The 17,300-nt window shown below is 46.4% G+C and overlaps 1 protein-coding gene across 2 annotated transcripts in view; it reads left to right on the top strand.

The window, feature by feature from the left end:
• PRDM5 (PR/SET domain 5) overlaps positions 1-17,300 on the top strand; it is a 1,215,944-nt gene that overhangs the window by 245,325 nt on the left and 953,319 nt on the right. For both annotated transcript variants that reach the window (XM_069631172.1, XM_069631173.1), the window contains exon 3: positions 4,909-5,031. In XM_069631172.1, coding sequence (XP_069487273.1) covers positions 4,909-5,031 — 123 coding nt within the window. The remainder of the gene's footprint in view (positions 1-4,908; positions 5,032-17,300) is intronic.

Raw genomic sequence — 17,300 nt, forward strand, 5'->3', positions numbered from 1 at the left:
GTCCAACCAGGGCCAAGAGGAATGAATCCTTTACATTTGGGGTTAACGTTTGCCTTTCCACAGCACATGCAAGCACCCATGAGGAGGGGCTTGGGCATTGTGGAATGGGCACTGTTTGCTATTAGGAAGGTGATATTCTATTGAGAATGGACCTTTTGGATTTAGGGAAAAGGATTTGGAACTAAAAGGAAATATGTGTAGTTAAATACATGATCAAAATACGATTTCTGTCATCCCCCCAACCCTGGTGCTCAGCTCTGTGTCCCTGTCATCGACATTCCTGCCATCCCCCTCTATAAGTGGGCATGGCACATTCCATTGAATGGCAATATTATGGAGCATCCGACTTCAATCATGCGAGTACTGAAGTGTGCCCTCTATTTTGTACTGACACACAGCCCATTTTTACTAAATCACAAAGCCACATTGTCGTAGCACTGAAGCATGATGCGGCTTGGTGTCATACCTGCTCATAGTGTAGAGTTTCTGTTGCTACCCAGACTCTTGCAATAGGAAGCGGAAAGCATCAGCAAATAGGTCTATATTGAAACCTGTCAGGGCAAGGGTAGTGTGGCATCAGCTGTGCAACAAAGAGTCATTAACAACATGCCAGATGGGCTGGCTCGCATCTTCATTGATCTCCTTCAGTGGAGTGGGAGTATCAGTCACCAATGAGTTAGGTCACTCTAAGTGCATTGGGCACAATGTTGTCTGGATGTGATATGCACTCAGAATGGATGAGTAATGAAGTGATCCTGCACACCTCGTACAGAGGTGTGAAATTCAGGCACTGTAGGTCAGCATCACAGATCATTTCGTAGACATTCTGGTGGGACAAAGGAGAGTGAGCATATCATGTTCAGAAAGCAAATTGCATACAATATTGTCATGGTATCATAATCGTTTGCTGCTCCCTTGAAAAGTTTATGTGGTATTCTATCAAAAGCAGAATTAATTTAAGGACATGATTCAGAAATCGAGAGAAGATGGGCTGTGTGATGCCATATGCCAGGGTAATGGTGCTTTGGAACAATCCCATGGCATAGAAGTGGTATAGAGAGGGTGAAATTGTAGCAGTGGTGGTATGGCAGTATCAGTGGTGCGCCTGTGCTCAAGCTCCTTCTGAAGGACCTGCATGATGGTGTGATTGGCTGTTATATCCAGGATGTAAATGGTAAGTATTTGTGGGACAGGAACTGTAGAAAGGACTAGCTAGGGGGGTGGATGACCCCTGAAGGACCTGATGCCTTCCTCTGCCCTGCCTGTCATTCACCAATAATGCTTCTGAAATATGTTTATTATCAGGCAAAGGAGGATGTTATAAATTAACACGTCTGACCAGATTTATCTTGTCACATGACTTTCCCTGATAATCTGCATGAATTTCTTTCTCCTCTTGCCATCATGTGTCATTGAGATTCTATATCCATCTCTCAGGGTGGTGAGAATGTGGGAGACAGAGGAAATCATTACGGATTTGCTTACTCATCCCCAATTTCAAATGATGGGAACGTCTTCCTCGTTCGCAGAACAGTGCAACCTAAGTTACATTAGGTAGCAGTTGTCTGTCTGGCAATCTCTCCCTTGATTTGATTTGATTTTTTTGTATTTGTAACGCGCACCAAACAAACTTAATCATATATTGGCGCAGATGACATCAGCGCAGGCAGATGATGTAAATCAGAACAGTGCCCCCACAATAGAAAGGGCCATCTATCTAAACAGAAAACTTTTCATTGCTCTGCGAAATTGCAAGAGAGAGCTCATTGTCCTAAATTGTAGTGGTAGAGAGTTCCACAACCTGGGACCGAAGACAGAAAAAAAGACAGGCAAGAGGTTAATAGTAGAGGGGAGGAATGGCATTGTAAGCTGGGGAAAACATTTCATCCATTAGGGAAGAGTTCAGCATAAGGTAGTGGAGAGCCCTACAGTGACAAAGTTGAATGAGACATTTGGTAATCCATTACAAAATGCTTGGGTTAATGGATGAAAATGAGAAAAAGATTTGAATGTCATCAGCAAATATATGATAGTGACAGTAAAAGGATGAGATATGTCTTTTTAAGGCAGAGGTATAGAGGGTGAAGAACAGAGGTTGAAGGACTGATCCTTGAAGGATGTTGACAGGGGTGGGGTCTGAGGTTTTTGAGTTGCAGGAGAGTTTAAAGGATAGACCTTCCAGGCAAATGGAAATCCAGGCAAGAGCAGATTTGTGAAACCCTGAGCACTGGAAAATGAAGAGGAGGGAGGAGGTGTTAACAGTGTCGAAAGCAAAAGGGAGGTCCACAAGGATGTTAATAGACGTGAGTATTGAGTGGTTGCAAGGCATGTCCATGAAAAGATGGCATTTCCTATTGATATTTTCAAAATGCAAACACCTAGTAGCACACTGCTAATCAACATGCATACAACATACATGCATACATACATACATGCACCATGCCTTGTTGGAATATAAGCTGGCTATCTTTTCAGCCAAGAAAGATTTCCTGGGGAAAAACTGCAATCTGCTAGCAATCAACCTGGGCAACACAGTTACAGTTTATATAACAAGTTAGACAATGTACATAATCACAAAGATGTTGTTGCATAGTCATTCCCCAACACTACATTGGCTAACTGTAATACAAAGTAATGTAATACCCCTAGCTCTAAAAAACTCTTTAAAAATAAAAATGTTAAGGCATGGGGATGAAAAGAAATAAATAAGCATTCCTTTTAAGCAGCAGTAAAAAACCTTATCCTCCCAGATGCTACAGGCGTCCCATACCATTGTTCCTGCATTTGTCCATGTAATCCAGTTTGTGACTGCCATTTCAAGTCACATATGCATTCTACTTATTTCCCTGCAAACCTATATAGCATCAGCTCTCAATGTAATCCTCCATGTAACCAGACCTTTCTGATCCTCAAGAAACACGGCTTCATGCTCTCTGGTTAATTAAACTTTGCATCTAAGAACCCAATCCGGCCATAAAAATCTAGGAAATGGATTTCCATTCCATTCTCACCTTCAACCCTTTGTGATATTATCACAACTGCCCATATGCGGTTTTCTTTCTACTCCCTTCCGTGACCTAGGTCACCTAGCACTCCAAACCAGGCACACAAAAAACGCTCCTGTGAATCGAGCAACTCTGCGGCCTATTAAAACTCCAAGTAGGTGGAACCTGCGTTCTGTGATGTCTCCATGTACCCACCAAGAACCCCATAATTTCCAATGCCCTAAACATGTTTGCAATCTAAACCATTGTTGAATTGCCACATGTTAGTTTCCCCTTCAATAAACTCCTCGCTCGTATGCAAAAGACTCCCCATTACATACTTCTCAGCGCTAGAAATGTTACATTGCGCAATACATTTTATCCATGGCACTGCTACTCATGTTGCTGCCTACTGGGATTCTAGAAATGTATCCAACTAAAATACAAAGAAACACTAATTTCAATTCTTTTAGCTACATTGAACACATATTTAGTTGCAACATCACATCTAACCCAACCACACCATAGCCTAGTACAATTTACGTAGTGTGAACCTGTTTTCCGTATTGGGACCAAACACATCTTCCACAACAATAGTGACCACTGACTGCAACATTTCATCACTATTGTTGCCTCTGCTACTTTTGTTAACCTTTTCAAAATTCCCAAAATGTGACCACTCTACAAAAACTCTTAATTTCCATCCTCCTGCTCAACAATCTTGACTACAGTTTAAACGTACTCCTTGGCCGCGCCTGCACTCCTTCCACCCTTTAGGCAAAGGGCCACATCACGAGCTCCTCTGAATTTCGAGTTTGGAGAAAAAGCAAAGGATCATGCTTGAGGTAAATCCTCCACTTTTCCTCCAAAAGTTGGCGGAATTACCACTAGTAGAATTACTAGTGGCGGTAATTCCACCAAAATCCCCATGGATTCCTACAGACTCCAAAAATGGGTAATTAAACCACCCTACCACCACTTGCATTCCCATGCTAACGCCACAGGACCAAGTGGCAGTAACGATAAATGATTTTGGTGGTAATTCGGAAGAATTACCACAGAGTTAACGCTAAACTCGTAATGGGGCCCAATGTCTCTAAATTTGCAATTGCACACCTTCTCTACAACCTACCCAGTTCCTCCCCCACTTCTTCATACCAACAACATGCTGGTTGGATCTCCATGCGCAAATGGTCCCTATTCAAGTGCGTTCTCCTAGTCTACAAATCTATCAAAGGGCTTGTTCCTCAGTCTGTCTAAATGTATCTCTGCCTACTCACCATCTAACTCCCTCCTCTCCTTCTCTGCACTACACGTCACTGTCCCATGCCCCACCTCTGTCTCCTCCCAATTCCTCTCTTTCTCCCTACTCACAATAAGACACAGCTCAACTGTGGATCTCCTCCCAGGTTACCTTAAACTACACTCACCAGCTGAAGAAGAATCTCCCCCTGCACTCTGCCTCATCCTCCTTAACTGACCCTAGCTCTCCCTCCAGTGACACTTAATACTGTCATTTTGTATATGTATACAGTACGATAATGTTACCTTTGTAATGCACCTGTTTCTTTTATATATTCACATGAATAATGTAATATTCTTTTTCAGTTGGCTTTTGTTTTGTCCCTGGTCTATATGTATTTTCATAGCCTCCTAAACTGGCACATCCTTTGTTCTGATCGTTGTCCTATTGTACAGGCACTCTTTGAGGCAATGCCTCCCATCTGAAAATGTGTAACTTTTCGAAATTAGCATCCCTTCTCAGACATCATTTATATATTTAGATAAAGAGTCCACTACAAATCAGTCAACTAAAATAGGAGGCAGTCAACAGCTACAAAGCTACAAAGACGGTGTGTCCATAAAGATGTGTGCATTTATTCTCTATTGGAAGTTAATGCTAACCACCACTCTCTGATTCCAGGTGCGCGGTTGTAAAGGAGAGGTGCTCTACGTGCTAGATGCCAGCAATCCCCGCCATTCCAACTGGCTTCGGTTTGTTCATGAAGCGCCTTCACAAGACCAGAAAAACTTAGCTGCCATTCAGGTAAATGACATCCCTATAATGCTTGCATTCCTTGTTGTTGTGGAACCATGTATGTTACACGATGTTAAAAATGGAGTCATTTCGTCAGTAGTTCTTTGTTCAGCTTTCACTATTAGAAACCATGTTGTGTAGACTGTTCTATGTATTTTATGAAGAATTCAAAAACATTAAATTACAACTTACGGTTGTGTACATTTCAGATTGGTCAGAGAGACACGCAGCTAAGCAACACTATTCTAATCTTAGAATAGGAAATTCAATTCCTCCTCCAGCCATTCGCTTTCATCCATAGTCATACAGTCTCATATGTTGCAGCTTTGTTGATTTGTCGGTATAACACAGTACTTCATCTTAGGAAAAATTGCTTTGCTCCCACATCACCATTTTTGTAGGTAACAAACAAATGGCACATCAGCAAAGGAAAGAGCAATATACTTTTCCAGATGTCGACAAATGTTAACTAAATTTGGCAGAGTGTGCTCACATTTGTCCACTTTGATTTGCAAGAATTTTGGAACAGCCATCTGCCTGAGCCTGAAGTAGTCCACCTTCAAAGAAATCGCAAATTGCTTTAGCAAAACTAGCGATGTTCACTATTTAAGGTCCAAAACTATATTAATAATGTAACACTTGTTTTGTACGTGCAGAGGAACAATTGAAGGAATGTTGTACCACGGAACACACACATCACTGAGCCTACTGTGCATTTAGCACATGCACAGTAAGGATCAAAGCCCACATGAAATTAAGTTTGCTCCACGATATAGGGTCAAAAGATGTTAGGTTTGTACCACTTAACATGCATTAACATCCACAAATATTCTAATGACCAATGAACATGGATGCATGCAGGATAGACCGCATGCACGTGAAACTACACAGTACACAGCAAAACGACTGAATGGAACAGGTGTGCAGTAATGCAGCATGGAGCACAGGTAAGGCAGAAGTTTAGAAACTACACACAATACAAACAAACACACACACATACACCTCCCCCGAAATCATGGCCACACAGAGACAGGATAACATCCCATAACAGGATCATTACGTTTGCAAGCACCCAGCTACACAAGTCATCTATCATGTTAGTGGTGTAATTGGAACAAGCAGGAATAAACACAACATGCAAAAAAGGGTAAATGGTATAGAAAGATAAAAAGCGTGCACATTTCCCCCCATTTTATGAACAAAATTCAAATACAAAGCCACTCCAACTAAGTCGATTCTATGTCTAGACCTTTGTCCTCCTGTGGACTGCGTCCTCCTAGCCCAGGATTCCATACCCCTCCAGCAGTGAACGTTAAAAAATAAATAGCAATAGTTGACGCCTACTGTCTAGGGTATCATATTCTGTTGTGAGGGCCTAATGGCCAGACCCTCATCTGTCTCACCCACTCTAGGAATTTTGAAGGACTTCCTGCAATACGAGTTCCCTAACCCTCAAGATGACACCTGCTCTCTCTCTCTCTCTCTCTCCATCTCTCTCTCTCTCACTCTCTCTCTCTCACACTCTCTCTCTCTTTCTCTCTCTCTCACACACACTCTCTCTCTTTATCTCTCTCTCTCTCTCTCTCTCTCTCTCTCTCACACACACTCTCTCTCTTTCTCTCTCTCTCTCACACTCTCTCTCTCTCACACTCTCTCTCTCTCTCTCTTTCTCTCTCTCTCTCACACTCTCTCTCTCTCTCACACTCTCTCTCTCTCTCTCACACACTCTCTCTCTTTCTCTCTCTCTCTCTCTCTCTCTCTCCCTCTCTCTCTCTCTCTCTCTCTCTCTTTCTTTCCTTTTCCGGATCCATCCCCTCTTGCAGTCTCTACCCTGTTCTTCCTTCTCCCACACCTCTCGCTCTCTCTCTCCGTCTCCCCCTCTCTTCCCACCTCTGGACATTTTAGGGCCTCTCTCTCTCTCTACCACTTTCTCCTGTCACCAACATCCTCTCTCCCTTTCTTCTCCTATTCCCTCTGGTCTTCTCACTCTCCTTCTCTCTCACTCCTGCTACTACTCTCACCTATCTCCTCTCTCTAGCTCTCCTTTTCTGTCCCCAACAGTCTTCTTGCACTCTTTTCATCCCCTCTCTCTCTCTGAACTGCTACTCCCACCTGCTGACCAACCTCTTCCTACTGCACCTACTTCCCCATTCTCTCTCCACACTCCTTTCTCTGTCATGCACTCTTCCTCTCTCTCTTTTTCGCCCCCTATCTCTCTCTCTCTCTCTTCCACTCTCATCATCCACTCCCTCCACTTCCTGCTCTCACTGTCTCCTGCCTCACATAAGCCTCTCTACTATGTTTCACCCTAGCATACACTCTCACAACCACCCCTCCATCTCTCACACTTGGCATCACTCTCCCACACAATACCTTAACTGCACTTGTATCCAACACCTCCACAGACTTATAAACAACACGCCACTCTCTGCATTGTCTCTCAGTCCACCAACACCCTGCCTGACCCTACCAGGCCACCTTAAATGTGTGCCTCTGTGTGTGGAGCTTTTATAGTCCTGCCTTTCCTGACCTTCACCCCCCCAGATCTTCTGTGTCACATGTTTGCTCTGGCCAATCTAAACCTGCAGTTTTAAAAGGCCTCCTTTGCCCGTCCCCTTCTCCCTCACAGGTGTTCAAGCTGGAGTGGTGGCCTAGTTTTGTCCTCATTCAACAGATGGGCTTGCTTGCTTTGGGTCCCATACCCTGGTTTCTCTTCTTCTTTGAAGTGGCCCTATTGGATCACTTGCCTGCCAAGTACTGCCACAAGAAAGATGACTCATACTTTTTTTAGGGTCCCTTGGACCGCCTTTGGCTTGTCTCCACCAATGTTGTGAGTGATTCTCCCTTTAAAGATCTCTTTATGGTGTTTGGGGTCCTCGACCCTTCCTTGTGGTCAACAGGCTTCATTCTACCACTGCAATGAGGAAGAGAAGGTTTGTAGGGGTTCTGCCCCTGCTGTGCCACCCAAGCATTATGATTGCAAAGGGGCCTAGGGACAACTGCATGCACCCCCTTGCTGAGCTGCCCCATGTCCCCTCCGGGTGTCCTGTACCACCCTTTACCTTGTCTGGGTTTTCGGCACGTCTGGCTTCCTGGGATGACTGACGTTCGGTTCATTTTCCCTGGCATCTTGCAGTGACCTCTCCACATGAGTCCAGGGGACAACAGCTGCTACCTGATCCTGACCCCGGGGGAGGCTATATAAGGGAAGATCACATGGGGTGAGACAACCTCTGGGAATGAAGCAGGGCACCATCGGACAAGGGATGGTGTTCCCCTTCCCCATCCATACCAAATACCTTCATTGGCATACTGTTACACCCCCCCTGATGCCCGTAGGAAGGGTACTGAAGACCTTCTAGCAAGATATGTATGCAAGCCATCAAGATCTGACTTACCCTCTAAGTCTCATGAAAATACATTCTCATGCTTCACCTACAAGTTATCAGAGCTAACTTGCCCTTAAAGACTTCTGAGAACACTTAACCGACTTTTAATGTAAAACATCAAGAATGGACTTCCATTTTCATAACTGCAAGAATACTGGGACAAGGGAGATGAATTGAGTAATTAAAAGTGGAAAAGACCAAGAACACAAGCCTCACTCTAGTTGTTGGGAGCACATACCTATGGCCGGGACATTTGAACAGCAGAAGCAACTGGCTCTGAGTCGTGCTGCTGGAGAGAGAATGCTGCTTCTCTTGGTAAGGTCAGGGACACCGAGTCATCAGGCTCAGAGAAGAAGAAGAGGAAAGCTAACTGTGAAAGAGAACATGCTGCATGAACGCCAGAAGCCCACACATTGCTCCTCTGTGTTTGCAGGTGTGGAGCGGCAGCGTTTGTCTTTCCGGAAGCCTAGCACGAAGCAGAAGGGAAAATAACAACAAGGTAAATTAAGGCTCAAAGAGCCGGGGTGGCAACTGCCTTCCCAAACTGTAGGGGCATACTGGTACACAAGGAACGGTTCGCTGGGGAAAAAGTTTGTCAGCTTGCCAGTCAAGGCAAGACAGAGGACTGATAGTGGTGCTTAAGAGATAGTCATACTCATTTGGACACAGGATAGGAAGCTGATCTGGTGCTCTGTTGAGACACCCAGACCCCACCCGTGGAGAGTCAGGGGGTAGGGGGAGGTGTCGTGTGGAATATCTAACCACAGGCGGTGATGGACATACTGCCTGTCTGGAGGGCAATCTAGCTAGTGTGTGTGGGTAGGTTACCAACAGCCTAACAGGTGATGGGAGAAAAAAGGGGGGGGTCGGGCAACCAGCACTGTTGTAAAATAGTACGAGAGGGGGATTAAATCTCGTGGTCTTAAGCCTAAAGGGCTAGGGATGACAAGTGCAAAATAGAGGCATCGGGATTTCCTTATGATTTATTCACCCTGGTGACTCAAACGTTCTTTGCAGATAGATGGTTGCCCAAAGTGTAGATCGAGTGATAACAAGTTTTTACTAGAAACGCACTGTCCCACTGACTAAGGGATGTGCTGAAAAACCCATGCTTTCTGGGTTTCGAGTGCAATTTCGTGCAGTAACCCCTGTTGGTCTTGGGGGTATCGTAAAATGTTGTGGTGGAGCCACAACAGGTCAGGTCGACCGGTATTGATGGTTTATTAGTGATTACCGACCATCTTCTTCAGGACAAGCTCAATCTTCGTGTGCTATTGAATAGTATCTGTCCTCTTAGTAGGGCAGCGGTGGCAGGCTGCATGGGGATCCTGGGTAGGGTTGCTGCACTGTCCAGGAGGTCCGCTGGGAGCGGAAATGTACTCTCTGCAGAATCGTGCCTGGAAGAACTCAGGGCGGACACAAACGCTGCAGCCTGCTCAGTCCAAACGCTGTAGGCAAAGCAGAAGGGACCAGCAGGAATTGCGAGAGGCAGAGAAGCCAAAGAACGAAAGCAGTGAAACAGGGAGAAATGCTGAACAACCGCCACCAGTTTACAGAGAGAGGAACAAAGTACACCCGCAGGAACTGGTGAGTCCACAGAAGGGAAGCAGGGACACTGGGTGTATTGGCAGACAAGTCAAAGGCAAATAATTGTAAAGGAAGCAAATTAAGTACTTAAAAGAGAAGAAACCAGTGAACATTTTGTTAAAAGGGAAACCTGATGAAAAGTAAGACACTTTTAAGAATGTGAATGTATGAAATACACAGTTAAGAAAAGCCCTGCGGGATAGCGTACCAGGCAGATACTGTATGGAATAAAGCAAACACAAGATAATATTAAAGTAACAAAAAACTGGGTAAAGATGCCTCTCAGTGCACACTTGTCCCGTTATGTATGATGTGGCATGCTGCATGACTAGTGTGGAGAGGTTGCACCCTTAACATCATATATACCACAGTTTAAACAATTACACTTATCACTTGCACTCACCCTTGAATTAGCATATCAACAAATGTATCATTGCAATTTGATGTGTCCAAAATTAGGCTTTATTCTGACCCAAAAGTGATTGTCTTGTGTAAACAGCCAACACACGTTTCAACACAAGGGGCCTCATTCCGAGATTGGAGGTAGTCATGGCTCTATTTGTGCCGTGACTGCCTCCAATAACCGTAACGGCACCCGTCTCGTTCAATGGGGACTTACCGGTGTAGTCCGACCTTTTGCGGGACCAGTAAGTCCCTATTGAAAAAACCATTCCCCATTCCCATTTGAGCCCCAATAGGGCTCAATGGCAATGGGGAAGTAGCTAATAATGGTACCGCAATTTGCGGTACCGTTATTGGCTCTGATTTCTCTTAACGGGTCCTGTCCATAACGCCTGATCAGACCAGGCGTTAAAGGAGGCACCCGCTAAGGGAACTCGTAGTAGGGCAGTAAGGGATTACCGGCACCGGTCTCCTTACCGGTGCCCGGTATCCCTTACCGCCCTACTCATAATGAGGCCCAAGATCTTTATCAAGGCTGTTATAATAGCATGATCATAACAGTGACAATAAATAATAGTGACAATATCAAATTAGGGATTCATTGTACAGAGGAGGGCCGAGAGAAAGGGAGGCCATTTCTTTTCCTAAAGGCTGGACTACTCTATAGGGGTGACCTTAGTCCCGATGGTACTCACAGATCTCAAATATTGGTACCCAAAAGCCACAAAATAAATGTATTAGAAATTGCTCTCTGCCATTTAACAAGTGGTCACTTAGGAACAGTCAAGACACAAACACACATATTAAGCTGTTTCTTTTGGCCACAAATTTATGTCAATGTGCAAAAATTTGATGCTTACTTGTGCCCTCTGACAAAAAACAGTTTTCAGATGCCCCCTCCAGCTCCATTACAACCTTTACAAATAATTGATTTGACATTTTCCAACATAGGCATGGATACACTTGTGCTGCTTGAACCATCCAAATTAGTAGACAGCAATATATTGGAAATTGTGGATTATGCAACTTGCTATCCTGAAGCATTTTCATTATGCAATTATACGATCCAACAAATCCTCAAATGCTTGATCTAATTTTTCTCACGAGTCGGGTACCTGAAGTAGATCCTAACGGAGCAGGGAACTACATTCATCAGTCGGCTCATGGAAGAGGTGAAGGAAACCTGCATATAAAAACTCTTTGGAATTATATTTATCATCCAAAAACCGGGTTAGTGAAATGATTCAATAAGACCCTGAACCATATCCTGAAGAAGTTAGTGGGGGCAGATGGCAGAAACTGGGATATCATGTCAACTTACTTCCATATGAAAAACACCACAAACACCACAATCCTCAACAGGATACTGCCCAACCTCTAAAGGAACATATGGCGATTGTCAGAACAATAGTTCACGCTTATATGTTCAAGGACCAAGATGATAAGAAAGCTTTGATTAGGTCCTTTTCCAAAACGTTCTTGTTCTCCTTCCATCATCTGAGAATAAGATGTCCAAATAGTATGGTCCTTATAAGGGGATAGAGCAAACAGGGCCATATGATTATCGAGTCTCCCAACATGATACAATGCATCACATAAACCTCCTCAAGGAGTGGAGAGAGGATCCTATTGAGAACACTACAGAAGAATCTGATAAAAAACACCCTGATTGCTTCCCACTTATCTCAGAATCGGAGAGAAGATCTATTATAATTGTGGGAACAATTATCTAATGTCCTTAGATCTAAGCCAGAAAGAATGAAAGGGTCTTTTCATAACATCTGGGGACCCCCAGGGACCCCCAGGGAAAGTGGCCCATTTAAAACCCTACTGGATCCCAGAGTCCAGAAAAGGAATAGTCATAGAAGAGTTGGAGAATATGCTAAGATCTGACATCATTGAACCATCTCAGAGCACTTGTTACTCTCTGATTGTACAAGCCATATCATTTGTGGAGGTTCTGCATTGACTTCAGAAGGGTGAACATGGATTCCCAATTCGACAGTTACTCTATTCCTAGCATATGTGATCTAATTGATCGATTGGGAGATCGCCTTCTCCCTCTCCACAATTGATATGATGATGGTATACTGGCAAGTCCCTGTTAATCCAGAGGCCAAGGAGAAAACAGCTTTTTCCACCCCCCATTGGATTTTTTCAGTTCAACGTATTACCTTTTGGGCCCCTGACACCTTTCAAAGGTTAATGGACCAAGTCCTCCTGCCTTAGTCCTCTTTCTGCAGGGCTTATATAAATGATATAGCCATCCATAGGAGGACGTTGGAAGAACATCTATAACACCTATACCTAGTTACCAGAGCTTTGAGGAAAGCTGGGCTCATAGCCAATCCGAAAAAGTGTCCCATGGCACAATCCGCAGTCAAATATCTTGGATTTTCTGTTCGTAATGGGCTGGTTCAACCTCAAAGGTGAAAGCTGTCCAGCAAACTCCAGTGCCCAGAACTAAGAAAGATCTAAGAGCCTTTTTGGGTCTAGTGGGGTACCATAGACACTTTATACCCAGTTATCCTTCCATCACATCTTGCCTCACTGATGAACTTCTGAATGTAAAACCCCAAAAGATAGTGGAGAGATGAAGACCAGCTGTGCTTTGACAAACTCAAAGAATTCTGTGCAATGAACCAGTGTTGAAGGTGACAGACTTTAAAAACAAGTTAATTTTAAAGATGGGTGCTTCACATGTCGGGTTGGGGGCTGTCTTTTCACAAGATCACGATGACATAAAACACCCAGCTCTTTATATCAGTAGGAAACTATACCCCCGAGAAAAGCAATATGCCACTATTGAATTGGAGGCCTTGGCTATTAAGTGGGCAGTGTCATATCTTAAATACTACCTCACCGGCAGGAAGTTTAGATTGGACACAGATCACTCTTCTTTAACATGGTTGAGTCTCTGCAAGGACACCAATGTGCGGGTCATGCCCTGATTCTTAGAATGCAGCCCTATTGATTGTGAACTGTCTTGAATGTGAAGAGAAATCTGGGGAAGGGAGCCATTTCATCAGCAACCTTGTGTGTAAAAAGGAACTTGGTTATTCTTTGTTTGAACTTTGGAGAAAAAGGAATCCGGAGAAGGCAAACATTCCCTCGAATTGTGAACATTGTCCACTTGGATCTTTTTGGTTGGATTTATACTTTTTTGTTGGATTTGAATATTTGTGTACTTTGAGAACCAGAGACAATATACTTTGCACCTTAGAGTTAGTTTTAGAGTGTGAGGGCCAGGATAGGATTTCAGACACAGGACATATTTTTGCTTTGGACATCTTGACAAAGGACAGATCCATTTGTTTTTGTTGAGGTAGGGAAACTCCTGCTAAATTTGGGATAGTGAGGCATGTTCCTACCCCTTTTTCATTTATCATGAGTCCTCTGTGTTCGCGTCTCATTCCTGACACCTCACACAGAACATAACCTTGAATGTGGCAAGTAGAGAAATCCTTGCCTGAACACCCCTGCTTATCAACCCAGAGTGCACCTTCACACATATTTCTGCATTCTCTGGGTTTAGGGGTGAATTTATTAGTGTTTTGATTAGTTTGTGCACATTGATTGTTTTATTAAAATATCTGTGTTTCTATAGATCCTTGATCAGACATTCTTTTATTTTGCAAGCCTTGTACTAAATCATGTCGGGTTTTTGCTGTTATAAGCTCATTTAACTACTGGAGGGTATAGCCTGCCCTCGAACCATGTTACCAAAAGAAGAATTTTGGGCTGTGCCTGTTTCTTGTTTATGATTGGGATTACTGCTGGTTTATTAGTAGTGTGGGGCTGAGTAGGCAGTTTAGCTACTACTCATCCCTGTACTCCTGCAAAACAGTAGTTATCTCATCACACATAGTGATGTTGGTATATAAAAAAAATGCAAACTCTGTAATCGCTGTGCTCAGCACTGCTGTTAGAAATTACTTCTACTATCTCCAGCAACCTTTTTATTTTTATGTTTTGCTTTTGTTGCATCTATTCTCTGAGATTAATAAGATTATCTTTGTAAGCTTGGACTCTTGCAACATTTGAGACCTTCTCAGATGTAACTGTTATGTCTGAAGTGTGTTGCTCTATTTCTCACCTCTGAACATGGGTAAGAAGAATAGAGCAAATATCTGTTGTCTTGGAGACCCCATGCTAGCTGAGAGCTGGCAAACATATTTCAAGGCCATTGTATGGTTTTCAATGAAATTCTGTGTTGGATCCATACCTCTTAAAGATACACAGGCCGATTCATGGAATAATTAGCGCGGCGCAAGTGGGCAAAAACGTGCGAATCGCAGTGGAATAGCGAAAATCGCAGTGAACGTGCGAAAATCGCACGAAAAGCAGCGCACGTCGATTCATGGAAGGCCGTGCGCGAGAAAACCAGCGGATGTGCGATAAAAAGTGCGCGGCGCACGTTAGCGCACAGGCCATCTAACAGCGTGCGCCAGGTCACTGCGAAAATCGCACAGGCCACAGCGAAAATCGCACATAGCGCGGCGCACGCAACAAAAGTAGGCGGAACACGGGCGTAACACTCGGAATGGGGAACAACTTGCCAAAACGTGGGCGTCACGGGGGAAGTACAGGGCACAAGTGCGCGGAACGCCCACACGCTCGCCTACAACACGTATTCATGGAATAGAATAGGGGAAAAAAGCGCACGCTCAAACCAGCGCACAGGCACAAACACGACCGCCACAAGAAAGCAGGCGGTAGCGTCTCTGCGGCTGTAAGAAATGTGCGCCAAAAGGTGCGCCAACTAATCGCACCTATATACTGCCATGATGAATGTCCCATACTGTGGCCCTCCAGGAACAAAGACGTGCAAAGGGGCACCCACAAACACGGACACCCGCTGACAAAAAATACGTGTGCGTGTATACCGGGGTGCGCGGGAAGTCTAACACGCGATTTCAGCAGGGTACGTGCATCACAGGGGTTCGCGTGAAGTTTCACACGCGATCGGGTCTGGGGGAGCGGGCTACGTGTATTTCTGGGGTGCGCGTGAAGTTCCACACGCGAATAGGCTGGGCGCGTGTATTCCAGGGGTGCGCGGGAAGTTCCACACGTGAATAGCCTGGGCGCGTGTATTTCAGGGGTGCGCGGGAAGTTCCACACGCAAACAGACTGGGCGCGTGTATTTCAGGGGTGCGCGGGAATTTCCACACGCGAACAGCCTGGGCGCGTGTATTTCAGGGGTGCGGGGGAAGTTCCACACGCGAACAGCCTGGGCGCGTGTATTTCAGGGGTGCGCGGGAAGTTCCACACGCGAATAGCCTGGGCGCGTGTATTTCAGGGGTGCGCGGGAAGTTCCACACGCGAACAGACTGGGCGCGTGTATTTCAGGGGTGCGCGGGAATTTCCACACGCGAATAGCCTAGGCGCGTGTATTTCAGGGGTGCGGGGGAAGTTCCACACGCGAACAGACTGGGCGCGTGTATTTCAGGGGTGCGCGGGAAGTTCCATACGCGAATAGCCTGGGCGCGTGTATTTCAGGGGTGCGGGGGAAGTTCCACACGCAAACAGCCTGGGCGCGTGTATTTCAGGGGTGCGCGGGAAGTTCCACACGCGAACAGCCTGGGCGCGTGTATTTCAGGGGTGCGCGGGAAGTTCCACACGCGAATAGCCTGGCCGCGTGTATTCCAGGGGTGCGCGGGAAGTTCCACACGCGAATAGCCTGGGCGCGTGTATTTCAGGGGTGCGCGGGAATTTCCACACGCGAACAGCCTGGGCGCGTGTATTTCAGGGGTGCGGGGGAAGTTCCACACGCGAACAGCCTGGGCGCGTGTATTGCAGGGGTGCGCGGGAAGTTCCACACGCGAATAGCCTAGGCGCGTGTATTTCAGGGGTGCGGGGGAAGTTCCACACGCGAACAGCCTGGGCGCGTGTATTTCAGGGGTGCGCGGGAAGTTCCACACGCGAATAGCCTGGCCGCGTGTATTCCAGGGGTGCGCGGGAAGTTCCACACGCGAATAGCCTGGGCGCGTGTATTTCAGGGGTGCGCGGGAAGTTCCACACGGGAATAGCCTAGGCGCGTGTATTTCAGGGGTGCGCGGGAAGTTCCACACGCGAATAGCCTGGCCGCGTGTATTCCAGGGGTGCGCGGGAAGTTCCACATGTGATTTCACAGTGTGGGTCCTCCCAGGTGTACCCTGTACACCCTCCACGGCCCCTGCAGGCAGTCCACACCACAGGGGACTACCCTGCATCCCTGGTCATGTCCCGCAGGCAGCCCACCCACCATGGGCATGCCCCCCAGCAAAGGCACATGTCTCCTTGAACTAATGAACACCAACTCATGTCCCCTTGCACCCCCACCCCCCAGCACTGTGGGGCACCTGCCAGCAGGCCCCCACCCATGTCCAACTCATGTCTCCCACCCCCCCCACACCCCAGCACTGTGGGGCACCTGCCAGCAGGCCCCCACCCATGTCCAACTCATGTCTCCCACCCCCCCCACCCCCCAGCACTGTGGGGCACCTGCCAGCAGGCCCCCACCCATGTCCAACTCATGTCTCCCACCACCCCCACACCCCAGCACTGTGGGGCACCTGCCAGCAGGCCCCCACCCATGTCCAACTCATGTCTCCCACCACCCCCACCCCCCAGCACTGTGGGGCACCTGCCAGCAGGCCCCCACCCATGTCCAACTCATGTCTCCCACCACCCCCACACCCCAGCCACCAGGGGCACCCTCCACCAGGCCCCCACTCATGTCACCCACCACCCCACCCCCCAGCAGTGCAGGGTCACCCTCCACCAGGCCCCCACCCATGTCCAACTCATGTCTCCCACCCCCCACACACCCCAGCACTGTGGGGCACCTGCCAGCAGGCCCCCACCCATGTCCAACTCATGTCTCCCACCCCCCCACACCCCAGCACTGTGGGGCACCTG

Source organism: Ambystoma mexicanum, chromosome 6q (assembly GCF_040938575.1).
Source record: "Ambystoma mexicanum isolate Mex_15411 chromosome 6q, UKY_AmexF1_1, whole genome shotgun sequence".
NCBI lineage: Eukaryota > Metazoa > Chordata > Amphibia > Caudata > Ambystomatidae > Ambystoma > Ambystoma mexicanum.